At 42.9% G+C, this 19,588-nt stretch overlaps 2 protein-coding genes across 2 annotated transcripts in view; one reads left to right on the forward strand and one right to left on the reverse strand.

Annotated features, from left to right (window-relative positions):
• Nucleotides 1-1,290: 1,290 nt before the first annotated feature.
• Nucleotides 1,291-5,611, forward strand: LOC144466812 (galactose-specific lectin nattectin-like). Its single transcript, XM_078174219.1, has 4 exons — nucleotides 1,291-1,372; nucleotides 2,129-2,461; nucleotides 2,726-2,838; nucleotides 4,717-5,611. The coding sequence occupies exons 2-4, from the start codon at nucleotides 2,164-2,166 to the stop codon at nucleotides 4,840-4,842; spliced, it is 537 nt and encodes a 178-aa protein (XP_078030345.1). The 5' UTR covers nucleotides 1,291-1,372; nucleotides 2,129-2,163; the 3' UTR covers nucleotides 4,843-5,611.
• Nucleotides 5,612-10,052: 4,441 nt separating this feature from the next.
• Nucleotides 10,053-19,588, reverse strand: part of tgfbr2l (transforming growth factor beta receptor-like) — a 22,371-nt gene continuing 12,835 nt past the window's right edge. Inside the window, 6 exon segments of the mRNA XM_033616967.2 lie at nucleotides 10,053-13,464; nucleotides 13,571-13,698; nucleotides 14,265-14,406; nucleotides 14,495-14,632; nucleotides 14,716-15,467; nucleotides 15,563-15,774. Coding sequence (XP_033472858.2) covers nucleotides 13,105-13,464; nucleotides 13,571-13,698; nucleotides 14,265-14,406; nucleotides 14,495-14,632; nucleotides 14,716-15,467; nucleotides 15,563-15,774 — 1,732 coding nt within the window. The 3' untranslated portion in view covers nucleotides 10,053-13,104.

A 19,588-nucleotide genomic window follows, 5' to 3' on the forward strand; every position in this document is an offset into this window, starting at 1 on the left:
TTAAATGGAGTCTGGTGGATTTGGCGATAGCAATTTTGGGCCTTTTTCTAGTTAAAAAAAAAAAGATCTAGTCTTTAACTAAAATGTCTTTCTCTGCATGCATCCTTTTTATGATGTTGTTATACACTTAAAATAAAAATCTGATTCTGTCAGTGGCAAGAACAAACACTTTTCGTCGACAGTGCACAATACCCCCAAGTGGTTACACTGCAACCGGTTTCACCACTCAACCCTGGACCAGTTTCATAAACTGTTGGCTCTATCCCTAAGTGCTAAATCTTAGGCAGATAGACTTGTTTGAATTTCTTGAGAATGTTTCACCTTTCATTCAGGAGGCTTCTTCAGCTCTGATGAGAATGTGTTCAAAAAACTCATGCAGACTCAGAACCTTCACCGACGTGTTGTTGCTATTAGCTACTTAGACACAAAAACGTGTGAAAATGGGATCCAGCTTGAAAAATACCGACGTCACCCTTTAATGTCCAGTATTAACAGCAGGAATGATTACAGAAAGCAAACCTGTTTCAATCTTCATCTGGGCACCTGAATATTGTTTGAAGACAGACTTGAAAACTTGTGAACCTGTCCTTTAAGAGTTTTGCAAATTGAAACTCTCAGTCTTAAAATCCTTAAATCCTGTGACAGAGTCATTGAGGATCAAACTGACAGTTTATGTAAAAATGTTGCTTTGAACAAAAGTTAGAGCAAGGTCCAACTCTTTATATCACAATCAAATACTGATTTCAGAAGGCCTGGATAGGACTGTACGATGACCGGTGCAGCTGGAATTGGTCACTGGCAGACACAAGTTTCTACAAGGATGGAGAGACGGAGTACAGAAGCTGGAGTTCTGGACAACCAAACAACAAGAAAGGCGCAGAACGTTGCAGTTATATGACTAGTCTTGGAGGATGGCATGACAGCCGTTGTGGAGACACCTATCCAGCAGTCTGCTTAGATGTCAAAAGTGAGAATATTAACTTGTTAAGTTTTCCTTCTCTGCTTCTTTTTGCCTCTTAGTTTTCATTATTTGAGCCTATGTCAGTCGATCCAGAGAACAAATTTTATTTGCAGCACTTCTCATACAGGTGAGTGTGAGTGTGTTCAAAGTGCTTTAAAGGGGACAGACAATAAAGCTCCGTTTCAGTACAGTGCCTTTAGTACCAACAGTAACCCTTCAGACATGGTACCTAGACCCTTGGTCTGTTTAGTGTTTCCACTACAAACAGTCCTCCTAAATGTGGGTGGGGTTGTTGTCACTCACTGCTCTGTCCAGCACTCGCTGTATTTCCTCATCAGCGGTGACACAGATGGAAGTCTGCACCTGGTTTATCGTCCACAGAACGAGGCTGCACTTTCTCTCATCATCCTGGTTTTTGATTTCATATTCTGTTATCTTGTGTACTTTGTCTCTTGAGTTTTCTGTTTGTGTTCCTTGTTTCATGTTGTTTAGTTATTTTGTAGGTTCTCTCCTTGTGTGTCATGTCTGGTTTTACTTCCTGTCTTTGTGTGTTTTTCCCACCTGTTTTCTGCCACACCTGTCTCTTTCACAGCTCCACCTTTTAGTACCAGATCTGTGTGCTAGGTACCCCAACAGAGGGGGGACCAAACATGGGGACGGTACAGAACGGTTCCATTGGTACCATCCACAACTTTTCACTGTGGAAACAGTAAAAAAAAAGGGTACCGGACTGCTCGGTGGAAACACAGGTGCAGCGTGTACTAGTGGTTGGCTATCAGCTGCAGTCTTTGCAGTGTGTTCATGTGTAACTTGGCAGAGATGTGGCAAAGTAAGGTGACAGGTCAACAGACACCCACCACCAGCCCAACACTGATTGATGGTTGATCATCAGCTCAGTGTGTCAGGGCCTTTCAGAGACATAAGGAGCAGTTATCTTTTGCTGTGCTTATAGGCTTCTCCGAGGTTTCTCAACTCTGAGTACAGATCAAATACACAGAGCTGAGGCTTGATTTTGATCACTGAAAAATATTTCTCACTGTTATCTCAAGAGCTGATTATTTCAGACAAATAACAAGTATGAACAAGTACTGGGAAATGGTCCAAATCTAAGAAATAGGCTGGAGAAATATCTTATTTTGAATTTTCCTTTCCTCTTGGTGTTTTCAGAGAAAGCGTTTCAATTTTTCTTCATCAACATCTCCATGACGTGGCCTCAGGCCCAGAGTTACTGCAGAGCAAACTACACAGACCTTGCCAGTGTGAGAGACAGAGAGGAGAATCATATGGTGCAGTTGCTGATTCCTGCAAATCAATCAGCCTGGATCGGCCTCTTCAGAGATGGCTGGAAGTGGTCGGATGGAAGTAGCTCGCTGTTTACAAACTGGAGAGACACGAGACCTCGGGGCTCTGCTACTTGTGTGGTTGCAGATTTTACCATGGCTGGAAAATGGATAAACTGGAGATGTGACAGCAAGAGAGGGTTCATTTGCCATAGCAAATGTGAGTGCTAACCAACGATTCAAATAGTATTTAGATTTAGATTCAGGTTTACTTTAGCATCAGATGAGAATAAAACAAAAACAGTACAAGACATCAAGGACAATAAATTTTACCTTTATTGATGCTGATCATCTTCATGGAATTGTTTGTAAAGTTAGCAGCAGTGGTGATCGGCTGCAGAGGAAGTTCATGGTGACTTAATGCTGAAAATATACACAGATGTTACTGTTATTTTATTTATAACATTCTGAAAATTTTCCACAGCTAAACCAACAAAGCAGGCTACGAAAAAGCAAGTGTTCCGACTGAAGTTTACAAACAATGACCCCTCCCTCGACCTGAATAACCCTGCTGTGGCGGAGGGCATCTTAAAACAGGTGAATCATGTTTTCTGATTTTATGCAACAATAAAACAACCAAATGACTCTGAAAAGCAAATTAAAATAAGACTTGTATTGATCACCACAGAGAAAATTAACGTTACAGCAGTACAAGAAACAGACTGAGAAGCAAACAGCTGAAGAGTTATTAAAATAATACCAGCAAAATAAGAACATTAAGTAAATGACATTTAAAAACTATATACATAATATACATTTTAACTCTTTACATAATATAAACATGACATGACTTGAGCATTGTGCAAATATGTATGTGCAAAAGGGTCAGGGCATTTTCAAAACCAACAGGTTGGCGCCATCTTAGGTAAAACTAGAATTACTGCTCTGCTGTTGTATGCCAGTTTACTTCCATGTCTGTGAAAACTGTCCAGAGAAGTGACACTGAGTGATATCCTGTTACACTTGTGTGGAATTTTGTCATAATTAGCATATTAATTCTTGAGATATAGTCAAAAACATGTTTTGTAGAAAGAAGATTTTTGTGCCAAATTTGAAGGAATTCCCTGAAGGTGCACCAGAGATATTGCATTCACAAGAATGAAACAGATGCAAGATCACAGTGACCTTGACCTTTGACCAACTAACTCTAATGGAGCGGAGCATTCTTGAGTTCAAGTGGACGTTTGTGCCAAATTTGAGGAAATTCCCTAAAAGTGTTCTTGAGATATCACACACACGAGAATGAGATGGTTACAACGCCACAATGACCTTTGACCACCAAAATCTAATCAGTCAATCCTTGAGTCTGAGTTGAGGTCTGTGCCAAATTTGAAGAAATTCCATCAAGGTGTACTTGAGATATTACGTTCACGAAAATGCAATGGATGAGGTCACAGTGATCTTGACCTTTGACAACCAAAATGAATCTGTTCATTCTTAAGTCCAAGTTGACATTTGTGCCAAATTTGAAGAAATACCCTCCGAGTGCACTAGAGATATCGCGTTCACAAGAATGTAATGCATGAGGTCACAGTGATCTTGACCTTTGACCACCAAATACGTACCATTTCATTGTTGAGTCCAAGTGGATGTTTGTGCCAAATTTGAAGAAATTCCCTTAAGGTGCACTTGAGATAATACATTCATGAGGATGTGACAGATGAGGTCACAGTGATCTTGTCCTTTGACCACCAAAAACTAAAAAGGTCATTCTTGAGTCCAAATGGATGCTTGTGCCAAATTAATAATAAATAAAAGGAATTCCCTCAAGGCGCACTAGAGATATTGCGTTCACAAGGATGCAATAGATTAGGTCACAGTGGTCTTGACCACTGACCAACTTCTGATCAGTTCATTGTTGAGTCCAAGTGGACGTTTGTGCCAAATTTGAAAGAATTCCCTTAAGGTTTTCTTGAGATATCTCTTTAATGAGAATGAGACAGATACAAGATGACAGTGACCTTGGCCTTTGACCAACAAACACTAATCAATTCTTGAGTCCAAGTGAACATTTGTGCCAAATTTGAAAAAAAAATCTCCAAGGTGCACTTGAGATATCACGTTAACAAGAATGAGAATGATGCAAGGTCACAGTGACCTTGACCTCTGACCTACAAATTCTAATGGAGCAGAGCATTCTTGAGTTCTAGTGGACGTTTGCGCCAAGTCTGAGGAAATTCCCTCAAGGTGTTCTTCAGATATCGCATTCACGAGAATGAGAAGGAGACGACATAATGCCTCGGCTGTCGCTGGTGCAGAGGCATAGAAATATATAAAAAGCAGAGTGCTCCCCACATGGAGCTTCCATGAATGAATGAATGAATGAATGAATGAATGAATGGGTACAGTATAACTAACAGTGCAGGATGTGATCTGTGTGTGTGAGTGATAACGTTGAGGATGTTTGTGTCTCAGCTCAAGCAGAAGCTGAAGGACAAGGAGCTGGGTGACAACATCAAACTGAGCTGGAAGAAGCAGCCAGACGGGAAAGTCTTCCACAAGAAAGAGAAGAAGAGGAAAATCAGAAAGGATGAGTTGTAAGGCTGAAGAGTGATTTCTCTTCTTTATGTGACAGGTTAGAGGAACAGCTGCAACAATTAGCTGATTCATTGATTAGTCTGAACTGTTTTGATTATCAGTTTGTCCTTTCAGTCGTTCATCAGCCTGGTTCACACCTCTCAGATATGACGAGTGGATCCTTTTCTTTATCACATATGATCATAAACTTAATATCTTCAGGTGTGGGTTGACTAAAACAAGATATTTTAATCTATCTGTCTGGGTTGTGGGAAATCATAACAGACTTTTTCACAATTATCTGACATTTTATAGATGAGATAAGTTGACACAGAATACAGTTTATAGTGTCAGATACTGCAAAATAAGATGCTTAAAGAAAAGAGCTGACTGAAGGCAGCTCCAGTGAAAAAACACCTTTTCAAAATGAGCTTTGATGTTTGAAGAGTTGTTAAAATCTATTTTAATGAGAAAATAAATCTCTATTATTCGAGGGTAATATTCATAAATGTGTTGTTGTCTCCCTGTAATGTGTCACAATATATAAAAAGAGTTAAATGGAAAATAAAGCATTTAAGCAAATAAGAAGTTACTTAAAGGTCCAGTGTGATTTCAATGGAATATAATCAGTGTGTTTTCTTTAGTGTTTAATCACCTGTAAATGAGACTGGTTGTGTTTTCGTTACTGTAGAATGAGCTGTGTTTTCCTCATATAAACTGTAACGCTGTGTCTGAGTCAGATTCATTGTATGTGTTCACATATCTGATCAGTAAAGCTGATTAATAAAGTTGATTCTGATTCCTGTGAGTTTGAATTTTCACCAGAGGTTCAATCAACAGCATTTTGTTTAGTTTTTACTGCATGTTAATTTCAGTTCTCTTTTGTTCTGCTATCATAACTCTGCATGATGTTCATTTTCTTTAGATATTTACACCCTATTTGCATTTGTATTTATTTAGATATTCACTGCTCTGTTAGCGTTTCATATTTTATATTTCCCAGCATTTTTCAATTCCTTACTTAACACAAGTTTTACTTTTTCAAAATCAGAATCTGCACCAGCGTCTGTGCATATATTTATCTTTAACTGCATTCATTTCATCCATAGATGGTATTCATTATTTCTGTACTGCTCCATCACCTTACATTACAACACCTGCACTGCCAATCACCTAAACTTACACCACCATCATCAGCATATCTGCTGTAGTAACAGCTCTCTGTGGTGGTGCTGGGACTAGACTGCCCTCGGTGCTTGTTTTGCATCACGCAAAAAACATCTGATAGTTAAATGAGAGGAGAGGAGACCGCAGCGCTGGTTTGTTGCTCACTGTCAGCTGAGAGGAGGAGAGGATCAACACTCCGAAGATCGTCTGTTATCAAGCTGAGTCACTCAGAGGAAGATGTGGTGTACAGGTACAGCGAAGAGACTCAGAACTACAAAGACCATCTGTAGAGAGGAGTGCTCACTTCCAGTTTGTTTGTGCCTCTTGTCATGGCTGAATAACCCCACCAGGGGGCCCCAGGGCACACAAGTTAATTGTCAGATTTTATTATCTACAGTATTCATTTAATGATGATAATAATAATTATTATTATTACTACATATGAATGAGTGAATGAATGAATGAATGGAAATTAAATGAATAATTTATAAATAAAGTAGTTGTTGTTGTTGTTGTTGTTCTTCTTCTTCTTCTTCTTCTTCTTCTTCTTCTTCTGGTGTGTCTTTATGTGCTTAATGACCTGAGCCGGGTGAGGGCACTGATTGTTTTGCACTGACTGTTAAAAGACTGAAAACCCTATAAAAAGAACTGCAATATAAATAAATGAAATGTCTGCCCTTAATGACCTCCTGATTGTGGTGGTTTAGGAACATGTATCATACGTTTTGTCATAGGTTTGATTGATTTATGGGAAATGGGACACTGATTTGTGAAAAATGCTCATAACAACGTTCCAGAGCGTTCCTGAAGAAAAGACGCAAATCCTGACATTTAAAAACTAGAACCAGAATGTTTGACATTTTTGCTTGAAAATTACTAAAAAAAAAAAATGTATTGACCGATCGATTAATTGACTAATTCCTGCAGCTCGACTACAAACTGAACAGCGTTCATTTCATTGACGAAAACCCATGATGAAAATTTTTCATCAACGACCTTTTTTCCAAGACAAAAACGAGACCATGGTGAGCTAAAAATAGATCTTGATAATAAAGACTAAGACAAAATGTATGTTTCACTTTCATTGATGAGACAAAAATGTTTGTGGTGGACGTTGAAAGCCGAGAACGTGCTTACAAATGCTGCATGAGCGACAGGCTGGTAAACTCCAGTAAATAGTCTGCACCAGGATGTTTCACCAGCCAGCAGAAACAGTTGGAGCGGAGCAGCGTCAGCAGTTGGTGCGAGTTGTGAGCTGTAATTCAGCAGTAAATAATCAGCCGTGTGTGTCTGACTGATCTACAATTTATTAATGGAGAAAATAATTAGCAGATGATCCATAATGAAACTAATCATTTGTTCAAAATGAGCTCCAGCTCCAGCTACAACAATAAAATCCTGCTTTTACATTAATGTGAGTCAGAATCATCTCATGACATCATTTAAACTTAAACAAGATTTTAGTGATAATAGTTATGCACTTTTACTGAAGGAACACTTTCAGTTCTGTGACAGATTACTTTTACTGTGTGGTGTTAGCACTTCTGCTTCAGTAAAGTACTTCCTCCACCTCTGGTTCCCACACTAACTGGACTGAGACACGAGCTGAATGTGATTAGCTGAGGATGTTCCAGTTTAAGTGAATACTGAAGTGGCCTCTGATGTCTAAATGAGCGATGAAAGGCTGCTCTGTCCATCTGATTAACTTTAATCCCTCTTTTGATCCTTCTCTCTGCAACTCTGCTCATAAAGTGAACTTTGAGTTGGTGAAGATCTGCTTCAAGGTCGGAGAGTTGAATTAAATTCTCTACTGATTTTCTTTGCACTGTAGTATCAGTACTTTCATGTCAGTAAAAGGTCTGAGTGTTTCTTCCACCACTGCTTTAGTCAGTGAACTCTGTCAGTGCTCTGCATTAGTGTGTTTAAAGCAGTTTGATTTGTGAGCAGATGACTCTGTGTCATTGTTCAGTGATCAGCTCTGAGCAGCAGCTGGAGCTCTGTCGTTATAATAACCGGGCGTTTCTCCTCACGTGTGTCTCTGTTGTGGTCTCTGGACCTTTTCAGACCCAAACGAGAAAATCAGTCGTGTCTCATAAACCCTGCTGCATATTAAAAAGTTCACGCCCCATTCTGAGTTCTAACTACCCCAAAACTTAAAAGACATTGCTGTAAAGTTTTGGTGGTTTTCAGCTTCTCTTTCATTGGTTTCCTCTCTGACGTCAGAGAGTTTAGTTCATCAAGTCTTTATTAGTGTTAAGGAAAAGATGTAAGAATGTAAAAGGCCAGCAGTTTATCCTGAGGGTGGGGCTGAGGGCAGGATTAACAACTTTGCCAGACAGGTTGGACTCAACATCAACACCTCCAAAACAAACATGATGTGTCGGAGTTGCTTGAGTTTCTTGAAGACGTTTCATCTCTCATCCAAGAGGCTTCGTCAGTTCTATCAGCCTGGTGCAGAGTCGCAGGCTTCAGCACCATTAGAACTAAAGAAGCCTCTTGGATGAGAGGTGAAACATCTTCAAGAAACTCAGTCTATCCAGTTTGGGTACTCACTTGAGTCTGTGGAAGACTTCACCCACCTGGACAGCCTCATCAGTAACGACAGCAGGACCCAAAAAGACATCGAAGCAAGGCTGAGAAAGGCTCAGGCTGCCTTCTCCCAACTCTCTTGGACCATCTTGGAACATCTGGAGAGTTGCCGAGTGGTTAAAACCAACACTGTCTCACCAGGACCTCGTCACATATCAACGTTTGGTCATGGACTTCCACATACGACGTGCAAGGTACCCTGTGTGTGTTGGTTGTTGATGTTCTGGGACACTCTGTCAAGTTCTCTTCTTTCAAAATACACTTCCATTTTCACAGGAAATGTAATGTTTACATACAGACTCTTTCAAAATAAACACACTACGTCAGTACAACACTGTGAAGTTATGTTTTTTTTTCCTTCAACAATAAAAAGGTTAGGTTTAGGAAAAAAGAACAGGGTTTGGCTTTAGAATCTTACGGGATGCAAACAGCGCTTTCTTGGTTGAAAGTTGGTATTTGTTGGACTCATCACGCGCCCCACTTGAACTTTCCCCACCCTAACTTTCGTCCTTGTCCAGCCGTGTTTCCCCCTGACGCCACCGAGAGCTGTTAAACTATAACAGCAACCACCTGCGTACACCTTTTCTCGTTGGTTTCTGACGCCTCAACTCACTGCCCAAGCGCCAGATTTCTACGACTTTGGAATAAGACCATGTTCTCAAAACAGACATGATGAGAGTGGAAGCCTCCGACGAATTTTGAGAGCATAAATAGAGAGATGTTGGGCTTTTAAAATGATGATCAGTGAGTGTGTGCTCGTAACTCAGCCCTTAAACCTGTCAAACACTAGTGGAGAAAGGACAGTTTGGAAGTGTTCAGAAATTATTTGTAGTTGTAGAAAAAATAGTCTAAATGGAATTTTTATACGACCTGTCGCCTTTATTATAATTTCTGATACATGCATTAGCCTCAGGGAATTAAAGATAGATATAGAAAACATAATGAATAAAAGTAATGACTAAAATGTCATGAACTTCTGTTGACTAAAACTATGAAGGATAAAAATGACTAAAGTGTGATTAAAACTGATGAGCTTTTTCGTCTCAAAACTAAGGGTGCTTTCACACCTGCCGTTTGGTTCGGTTCAATCAAACTCAAGTTCGTTTGCCCCCTCAGTGCAGTTCATTTGGGCAGGTGTGAACACAGCAATCACACTCAGGTGTGCACCAAAACAACCAGACTGAGACCTTCTTGAAGAGGTGGTCTCAGTCCGGTTACAATCAAACTCTAGTGCGGATCATTTGTGGTGAGAACGTGTTCAGAAAACTGTACCTGAGTCTTGTCATCGCTCCACAGATCTGATATTTTTGTCTCTTCTCTTTGGGTACGTCATCATTTATTCACAGAATCTGACAAGAGAAAAACTTTAGTTGTGACACTTGAACATTTTTCGAATTTTCAGAATTTATGCAAATTTTAAAATGTGTCTAAAACAAATGGATGGAAATGTACTTACAGATAGAATCAACAAGTTTAAATCAAATACAGGAAACAACTTTATTACAAAACAAACAACATATTTTGGAGACACTGTGTTTTCCATCCTTTAGTGGTTTTCTGTTTTTTTCTGGGTGGAAAAGTATTTTAATCACTGGATCAGTGTTCATATTCAGTTCCTGACGTTTGAAAACATTTCTACCAAAACTGTGTAAAGTTACATCAGGTCCAGTTTTTTTTTTTTGCCATAATATATTTTTAACCAAACACAATTCCAGGACAGATCTCTCTCCTGTTTATTCATACATGTAGGTTATAGTGATGCTAATCACAGTAGCTACTGAAGAAAAATACAACAATAAAATGGAGACCAGCTCCGACAACATTTAACACTTTCATATAGAACAGTTTGAGTTTGTCTCTGCCAGCAGAACGATGACTGATGTCCTCAGTAGAGAAGATCTCAGGTGAATGTCCTCCACTGCTCACTCTCTGTTTGGGACAAAGTGAGTTCATCATTTAAGGCACAAAGTCAGTCTTTGGTGATTTCTGTCCTCTCTGGTCCTCAGACGTCCCCCAAAGGAAACATTTAGCTTGATGATAATCGTACTGTCTGTTTGTTGGATCACAGCGGCTGCGTTCACACTGTCAGATCATTACTGGCTTTATCTTTTCACCTGGTCGGTCCACCACGTTGGCCCAGAGTTAAATATCTCAACAACTATAGACCTTTGAGGGCCGATGTCACAATGACGTCAGTTTGTTAGCTGGAGGTGCAGCTGCCTCTCCCCCACAGGGCTGTAGGCTACACAGGAGTGTTAAAATGTGTTTGTCTTGTTGTGTTATTGGGAGCCAGAATAGAAGGAGTCATGGCTCAAAACCAGCCGCCACTGCCCGTCAACAAAAACAAAGACAACTATGGTTAAATGTGATAAGACCAAAGGACTGGACGGAGGCCATCATCAAAAATGCTCACATGTGCAGCGCACACTTCATATCAGGTTAGGGAAAAAGTATTTCCTGTTGTAGGGATGAATAAGGTTATGTGTATTAAGGGTTATCATGTCCACCTCATCAGAAACTGGGGAGGGATTAAGAGGAATATTGGATTTCTCTGCAACGCTAACTTTTTAGCACATTAGCTAACGTTAGCTTCCATAGCAAAACAAACAAATGTGGTCCTCCTTTGTAAGATTGGCTTCCTGTGACATCATCCATCCACTGAGTGAGAGCATACGGGTCGGCCAGTCTGGTCCCGTTGGTCAGTGTTTACTTATTCAAGTAACACTGGCGGTCCCGGAGAGTGAGTGACCTGACATGGTGCGTTGGTAAATTCAGTCTGATGCTTTACACTAAAATGAGAGCCCTGTTGGTGGAAGAAACAGAGCGTTATATTTCTACATGAATCAATGAACAGTTAAGTTAATCACACATTCACTCTGCCCGGCGCTCTGTTGCTCCGTCTCCACAGACAAAGTGTCCAGAGTGCGCTCTGCCACTCTGAGAGTGCAGTGCTCTGGATAACTGAACGGTACATTCAGACAGGTCCAGTTTGTGTCAGAGTGCGCTCCCACAGAATGAGTATCTCTGAACGTTCTAATCAAATCAACTTCCTCCATTGTCTAAAACAAGACAACAGAACTTGCTAGCTAATGTCTGTGGAGAATTGTTTTGCCTCCAGCTAAGCCCCGCCCACCAAAAAACATCATACTGTTTCCTAACAGTAAAAGGGTCTATTGGACATTCATGGTCCCCACAGAATGAATCCTCTTGTCTTTGGTGCTCACCCTGTACCACCTTTGGTCACCCCAGTAGATAAAGGTTCCACTTATGTCCCCAGATGGACCAGCGCAAAATTGGTACAGACATTCATGGTCCCCAGATTAATGATTTCCTGACATTTTATCCAGCACAACCCCAATCTTTGGCTTTGACTGAAATATCGCAAAAATTCCTCATTCAACTGTTCCTATGATATCTTACAAATTAGCACACCATGAATGATGTTATGTACAGAGGTTAGATTTATGCAAGTCAAGTTACTTTGGATAGGTTTAGGAAAATATTGTGATGTTGTGACATATAATGACCCTAAGTTAACATGGTTGTGTAAACCCGTCTCGAAACTGGGTATTTGAAACCACACCTGCCCTGTTTGGTTCGGTTCAATTGAACTCAACTTCATTTGCCCCCTCAGTGCGGTTCGTTTGGGCAGGTGTGAACACAGCAGTCACACTCAGGTGTGAACACACCAAAACAGCCGGACTGAGACCTTCTTGAAGAGGTGGTCTCAGTCCGGTTCCAAAGGAACTCTGGTGCGGTTGGTTTGTGATGAGAAGGTGTTCCGACCTGGATGTGAAGCAACTGCAGTCACATGACACATTGTTTGGGTTAAACATGAGCATGTTACAGTCCTGGAGGATTATTAATGTGCACCTCCTCCTGTACTGCCTTAATATGCACATTCAGTACATCCAATGCATCAAAACATTGTTTTCTAGTTGGAGCCGCGCCTCGTTTTCAAACTGTATGGTTTGACTAAAATGAACAATGACAGCAATATAGTCCACGATGAGCAGCGCTAAAATCAACCTGCGTAGTTGTCCCTCCATTGTGACATTAGAAAGTGTCACATTTATCTTGCTTCTATCTCTTCTTCAACGTTTGCTTTACTTCCTGGATTTTTCCCACATGGAAATTCTGACCAATCAAGAGCAGCTTTCTCACACAAGGCATTTGATCTGGTCCTCTTGTAAATGCTGCCGTGAAAACCCCCACCCAATCTAGGCAATTATACAACTTTGGAACAACAGGAGTCCCTGACTCAGACCAAAGGAGACGACTCTAGGGCTGACAGCAGCCTAAGTGTCAACCTGCAGGTGGTGCCAGAGGTAAAGTCAGAGGATCATCACAGTCATCAGGATTCATCCTGTGGGGAACGTGAGTGTCTGAACCAAGTTAAAGTCAAGTTCACTCCATCTTTTACATACTGAAAGATGTTGTAAGAGGAACAACAGATTGGACAGACAGTGTGAACGCAGCCAGCTACAGGAGGAAGGAGGGCTCACAGCGTGAGAAGACGACGTCCACCGCTCACACCACAGAAGCAGTCTGACCCAAAGAATCATGGGATACTTCTGATCCACCTCTCTCTGAGTCTGACTGAGGAACCTGGAGGGAGGAAGAGGAGGAAGAGGCAGCAGGGAAGAGAGACGGACTCTGCTCATTGTCTGCTGTTTCTGAGTCCTTTTCTCTCTCTCCATCTTCTTCTCTGTCAGCTTCTCGCCTTGGCTCCTCCTCTCCCTCCACCTCCCGCCCTCCTCTTTCTCTCTCCTCCTCCTCCTCCTCCTGCTGCAGGGCGTTGAAGCGCTCCACCACGCAGTGAGCCGTCAGTCGGGCCTCTGGGTCGTGATCCCAGCACTCAGTGACGGTGGAGCAGAAGACACTCATCCCCTGGAGGACACAAGACCATAGTTAGACAGCAGGACATCAGAGGACACAAACAGTTAACACCAGGACATCAGACACATCGTCCTTTCATGTGAGTCTGAACTCTGACCTGGTGCTGCGTCCACACCGAGGGGATGTCCGGCCGTCCTCGGTCCCTCAACACCAGGTCTCTCATGCTGTCCACACACGGCTGCTCACAGACTTTGGAGCCAAACGCCGGCTCGTAGCTCTTCACCTCTGCGCCAACACACACACACATACACAGAACATTCATAAACGTGTTTCAGTTCAAATGGTTCTCAATTCAAATGGGATATTGGGAATGAGGAAATTCACAGGAATGCAACAGACACAAAGTCACAGTGACCTTGACCATTGACCACCAAATTCTCCAAGTGAGAAAGTGATCAGCTTTGCCACAAAATTTTTAAAATCAGACACGTTTGTGTCAAATTTGAACAAAATTTACTGGTATTGTTGAAATAGTGCGTTCACAGGGGTGAGACAGACAAGGTCACAGTGACCTTTGACCTTTGACCAGCAAAATCTAATCAATTCATTGTTGATTCCAATTGGATGTTTGTGTCAAATTTGAGTAAATTCCCTGAAGGTGTTAAGATATCTCGTTTACGAGAATGGTCCAGATGGACGGAAAGATGTCCGCACTGACAACCCGAAAACATAACGCCTCCAACATTATTTCCCAAACCTCAACCTGAGCTGTGAGTCGTGTGGACAGACGGGTGGTCCTCTCAGTCTCGCCTCTTTTCTCCTGAGGATTAAAAACATGAGGGAGCTCGTACCTCCGATGGCGTGGCAGCGGGACGCCATCTCCCAGTGAACCAGAGCCATGGAGTAAACATCCATCTGTTTAAAGGCCTCCAGGTCCTCCAGGTTCACCCTGGACTCAAGGACTTCAGGGGCCATGTAGCGAGCCGTCCCCACCTGGACGGGAGGACACAGAGAAGTCCAATCAAATGACGCAAATTCTGCTTGTGATTTATTGACCCGCTGCTCAACCTGTACAGTTTACCTGTCCACTGTTGGCGTAGTCGTCCACAGTGAGGGAGGCGTCCAGTCTTAATGCCAGACCAAAGTCACACAGAGCGCACTCCCCCCTGCTCTTCACCACGATGTTACTGCTCTTCAGGTCCCGATGGGCCACCGGCACCTACGGCAACACAAACAGATAAATATCATCAAAACTGAGACGCAATCTGCACAACAAAAAGCAACGGTTAAGGACGGACTCACCTTTGGTACCCCACCGGGTGTTGTGTCACTGTGGAGATGAGCCAACCCTCTGGCAATGCTGCCTGCCATGGCGACAAGCTCCTCCCAGCTTAGGATGTTTGCTGTGAGGAAGTCCTGCAGGTTCCCGAGGCTGTGATAGGCCAAAACCAGCCAGTACTTCCTGTGGGCGTGGCCAGGCGGGCCCCTCTCTTCAGCTGCAAGGAATCTGACCACATTTTCGTGCTCCAGCATGGGGTCAGAGAAGATGGAGCGCTCGTTTCTCCACGAGGTGTACTCGACAGCTGGAAACACCTTCACCGCCACAGTCTCGTAGCTGTTAGCTCCACCCTTCTCGCCCTGCAGCAGGCACGCCCTCCACACTTCAGCGAAGCGCCCCTTCCCCACCAGGACCTCCAGCTTGATGGGCAGTGGTTCGGACAGCTGGGTCTGCCACTCTGTCATGCCACTGATGATGTCATTGTTGGGAGATGGACCCTTGGCGTTAGACTCCCCCCTTTCGGGACCCATCACACCTCCTCCTCCTCCACCCTCTCCCCGAGCCCCCACACCACCACATGGCAGGTCGAAGGCCTGGTAGAGCTCTGGGGTGCGTTTTGTGGGCCAGGCAGGGCGTGCAGGAGGGCTGGGTTTGTTGGGACGGTGGGTGCGGTAGAAGTAGAAGGCGGCGGTGGCGACAATGGCCACCAGGACGGGAGGAACCAAACTCACCACCACCACTGGGATCACGTCTTTACTCTGCAGCTTAGAGAATCCTGCAGGTAGAGAGGACATACTGAAAGACATTCATCCAACTGTCCATCCATCCCTCCCTCCCTTCAGTAACCCCTCCACCTGTTCATGTGCTCACCGTTGGCTCCCTTGTCAAAGATGAGCTTGTCGTTACACTCGTGTTCTCCGTGGCAGCCACACACCATCATGGCTCCATCCTCTGCAGGCTGGGGAACCATGTGACACTCTCTGGAGGTGAAGTTCAGCAGCAGGCCGGGGTCCACGCCCTCTAGTGGCAGGGTGGGGTTGTGACACATGGTGTGCACCGTCATCGTGTCGTTGTTCTTCCTCCTGTAGGAGCAGAGGAACACACATCCAAATGTATTTGTGTTGCTGGTTCATTTCTCAAAACGTAAGTGTTTGTACTCTTCTTCTGTATAAAAATAAGTGTTTTGGGTTGAAATGTCTTATTTCACTTCACAAGATATTAAAAGACCTAAACTGTGAAAATAATGTCTCATTTTTATGTGTGAATTTTCTGTGTCCATACTTAAATGTCCAAGGCGTGGACTGGATTCAGACAGTTGGAAAAACACTTACACTTAATATCATTTATTTAGTGGACAAAAACCACACAGTGGCCAACAACAAAACTAACAAAGTAAAACAAAAAAGCTGCAGAAAGCAAAACGTGTTGAAAATTACAGAGATTAATCAATTCCCAACTTCTTGTGGCGTACGCCATTTGAAGTTGCACAAAACGAAGCAAATCAGCGCTAATACTAACACAAGATAATGCTTCACTAACGTTAGCTTCACAGCTAAGTAACTTTTTATCAACCCTGTTCTCACAAGAATTCTCAGATAGTAAATATTCAGGTGGATGATGATGAAGAGGAGGAGGATGTGGACCGCACACAGGATGTAGAGACAGAGAGGGAGGATAGCTCCACCCCTTTATGCAGCTGCGGTGCCAAATGAAAGACAGGGAGGGAGTGGTGACAGTCAGATAGGTAACTCCAGTGGAGAGAGGCAAGCGTTCATTTTGTCATGTATTGCAAATAGTCATGATGAATAGAACAATGAAACGTATCAGAATCAGTGTGCAGGGTTTCTGTGTGTAAACATTTTTTTCGGATGACGGACTCAGTGTTCAAAGGCCTTTACACTAAGATCTGACACATTTCAAACATCCATATGAACACTATGTGATTGAAGGACACACCTGCAACCACTGATTTAAATCTCATATCCCACTTATCTCCTCCACCAAGTCTGTGTAGCTGCCTGTGTTTTGTTGTTCTGTCTCTGTTGACTGTTTCTGTTTTTATTTTGTATTGTAATGTGTTTTTGTTACATAACAGGAACCTGTGACACCAGGGATCAGCACGCTCAGGGCCCTGCCCACCCGGCACACAATGCACCAGACCCTGATTCCTGTCCCTGCGGCTGGTGGGCCCACAGGGTCTCCCCATACCAGGCAAGGTGCTCAGTCTTCAAATATGCCGTGTCATCAAGGTCTTCTTGAATCACTTTTACTGTACGTTCAAGCCAACAGCGACTAGAGCTTACAAAATGGCAGAAGTCATTAATTTTCAATGAGAGCCCGGCGATGTGGGCGACTTGGTCGTCAGCCGCAGGTCTTGGGCGACCAAAGCAACCAGAGCAGTCCGGAAGGGAGTTAAAACTCGTTTAACTTTATGGTAATGATCTCTGACGTGGTTCGGCGACAACCAATTGGAATGCTGACGTGCTTCGATGAAGCGGGTCCCAGAGAACAAGCCATGTAACTTTGGTTCCTACAGCACACTTGTTCCGACAGTGGATATCGAGAAGTTGATACTTGTGTTCCTGCCCACTCAGTCCTTTATAATGTGTCGCTGTTCAGTTACAGACACCAGAATAAAAAGAATGAGGCTTGGGACCGCATCGCGGAGGTAGTTGGTTGATCTGGTGAATTTTAAAGTGTGTAATGTTAGTAACAGAGGAGAGAATTGCAGGCTAATGTTGCAATGTAGCATGCAAGGCTTCATTGACCAAACATAACTTTCTGTTGGCCAACTATGAGCTTTTTGACTGGACAACAGCAAGCAGCAACTACACTGCTTTCAAGCCAGTAGTCCGTTCAATGATTCACGTGATGAGCGACTAGAGCGACCAAAGCTGCCACAAATATTTTTGATAGTTGTGCATCTTGGGCGTCCGCGAGAGACTTTGCCTCTTTGGAAGCTTCTGGTTTGAACGTACAGTTACTCTGGCCCCTTCCCTGGACCATTTTGCATTGGGAGACCTTATCAAGAGCTGTTAGCCCCAGACCATGATTACGCAAACGCCTCCAGCAAGTTAGGGTGGTGATTCTCTGAGGGACAGGCACGTCTCACACACACTGTTACTTTAATTCCTGTCCTGTATAAATAAATAAATGAAATGAAAATAAAATGATTGTTGCCCAAAGTGTGTCTGTACCAGATTTAAGACTTAAGACCAATCAGAACAAATGTTGTGGTGTTTTTTCTTCATCATATAAATACAGTCTTTGGGCACTAATGAGGTCTGACATCATTCAGCTCAAGTTTCAGCTTCGACTTTTATGTTTAGTGTAAAGTCGAGACATGTCTGTCAGATAACAGTGAAGGGCTGCAGGTCTGACAGAAGCTTTATTTAACCTCAGGATGTTTAGTGAATGCAGCTCCTGTAACTGTTGTTGTTGTTTAGTGAACTGATAGTTGTGGCATTCAACAAACACAATGAGTCTGACTGTGAGTCAGTCTGAGCCGCTCCACTCTGATCTCCATCAACTTTGGCCTGAATAAATCAGCGTCTCCCTCTGTGTTCTGTTCTTCTTCTCTCCTCTTATCTCTGGTTTCCTGCAGCTATCTGGGAGGGTCGGCCCGGCTGACGTGAACAGGAAATGAGAGGGGCGCAGCGAGGGGGATCCCGGCGAAGCTCTGTTATCCAAACAAAAGACCGAATCAGCAGAAAGTTTCCAATCCTTAAGTGACGGCAGAGTGTGTGAACGGTCTGACGGGTCGTCATGCTCTCATGAAAAACAACTGTGTGAACGTTTGAAACCAAATGTGAAAAAGACAAAAGAGCAGTCTCATGTTGTTTTTTGATTTTCCTGCAGCAACAGTAGCGAGCTGAGAGAAATGACTTCAGGATGTTTCATAATGCTGATCAACAACATATTGAAGCAGCTTAGCTGTACTGTGGTGGACTCTGCTGGCTCAGGGGATCCTGCTGAAGGAAAACAACCACTGCACTTTGATATTTCTGCATTTCTCTGAGACACTGATGGCTCCAGGACATTTTGGTTATGACTCTTTGATCTGAAGAACAAAACCAAGACAGAGTGGTCGACACACTGAGAAAAAAACACTTCAACGTAAATACAACAGGAAATGAGAAAACACGCACATTGTGTTGGACATGATGTTATTAAACTCAGCTCAGTTGATTTTGTTTTTAGTTTTTTTCAATCAGAGTCAGAAACACTGAACCTTCAGCTGCTCTCTTTGTTAACTGCTGAATATGTAGCTCTGTATAAGCTCTATACATTAAGGGACATATGTTTCCTCTTACCTGTAGGTATAGTTTTATCAGTCTAGATCAGGGGTAGGAAACCTGTGGCTCCGGAGCCACATGCGGCTCTTTAGCTTCTCTCTAGGGGCCAACAGTGACTTTGACAAAACAATTATATGGAAATGAATAGACCCTTTTAGGGCCGACGTCACAGTGACGTCCGTTTGTTAGCTGGAGGTGCAGCTGCCTCTCCCCCACAGGGCTGTAGGCTACATAGGAGTGTTAAAATGTGTTTGTCTTGTTGTGTTATTGGGAGCCAGAATAGAAGGAGTCATGGCTCAAAACCAGCCGCCACTGCCCGTCAACAAAAACAAAGACAATTATGGTTAAATGTGATAAGATCAAAGGACTGGACGGAGGCCATCGTCAAAAACGCTCACATGTGCAGTGCACACTTCATATCAGGTTAGGGAAAAAGTATTTCCTGTTGTAGGGATGAATAACGTTATGTGTATTAAGGGTTATCATGTCCACCTCATCAGAAACTGGGGAGGGATTAAGAGGAATATTGGATTTCTCTGGAACACTAACTTTTTAGCACATTAGCTAACGTTAGCTTCCATAGCAAAACAAACAAGTGTCG

This window comes from Epinephelus lanceolatus, chromosome 14 (genome assembly GCF_041903045.1).
Source record: "Epinephelus lanceolatus isolate andai-2023 chromosome 14, ASM4190304v1, whole genome shotgun sequence".
Lineage (NCBI taxonomy): Eukaryota > Metazoa > Chordata > Actinopteri > Perciformes > Serranidae > Epinephelus > Epinephelus lanceolatus.

What these genes read in the sequence shown, in the direction of transcription:
- LOC144466812 (XM_078174219.1), top strand. Translation starts at nt 2,164, where the DNA reads ATGACGTGGCCTCAGGCCCAGAGTTACTGCAGAGCAAACTACACAGAC. An exon ending in GTTCATTTGCCATAGCAAAT is followed by an intron (nt 2,462 to 2,725) that starts GTGAGTGCTAAC and finishes AATTTTCCACAG; the next exon opens with CTAAACCAACAAAGCAGGCT. An exon ending in CGGAGGGCATCTTAAAACAG is followed by an intron (nt 2,839 to 4,716) that starts GTGAATCATGTT and finishes TTTGTGTCTCAG; the next exon opens with CTCAAGCAGAAGCTGAAGGA.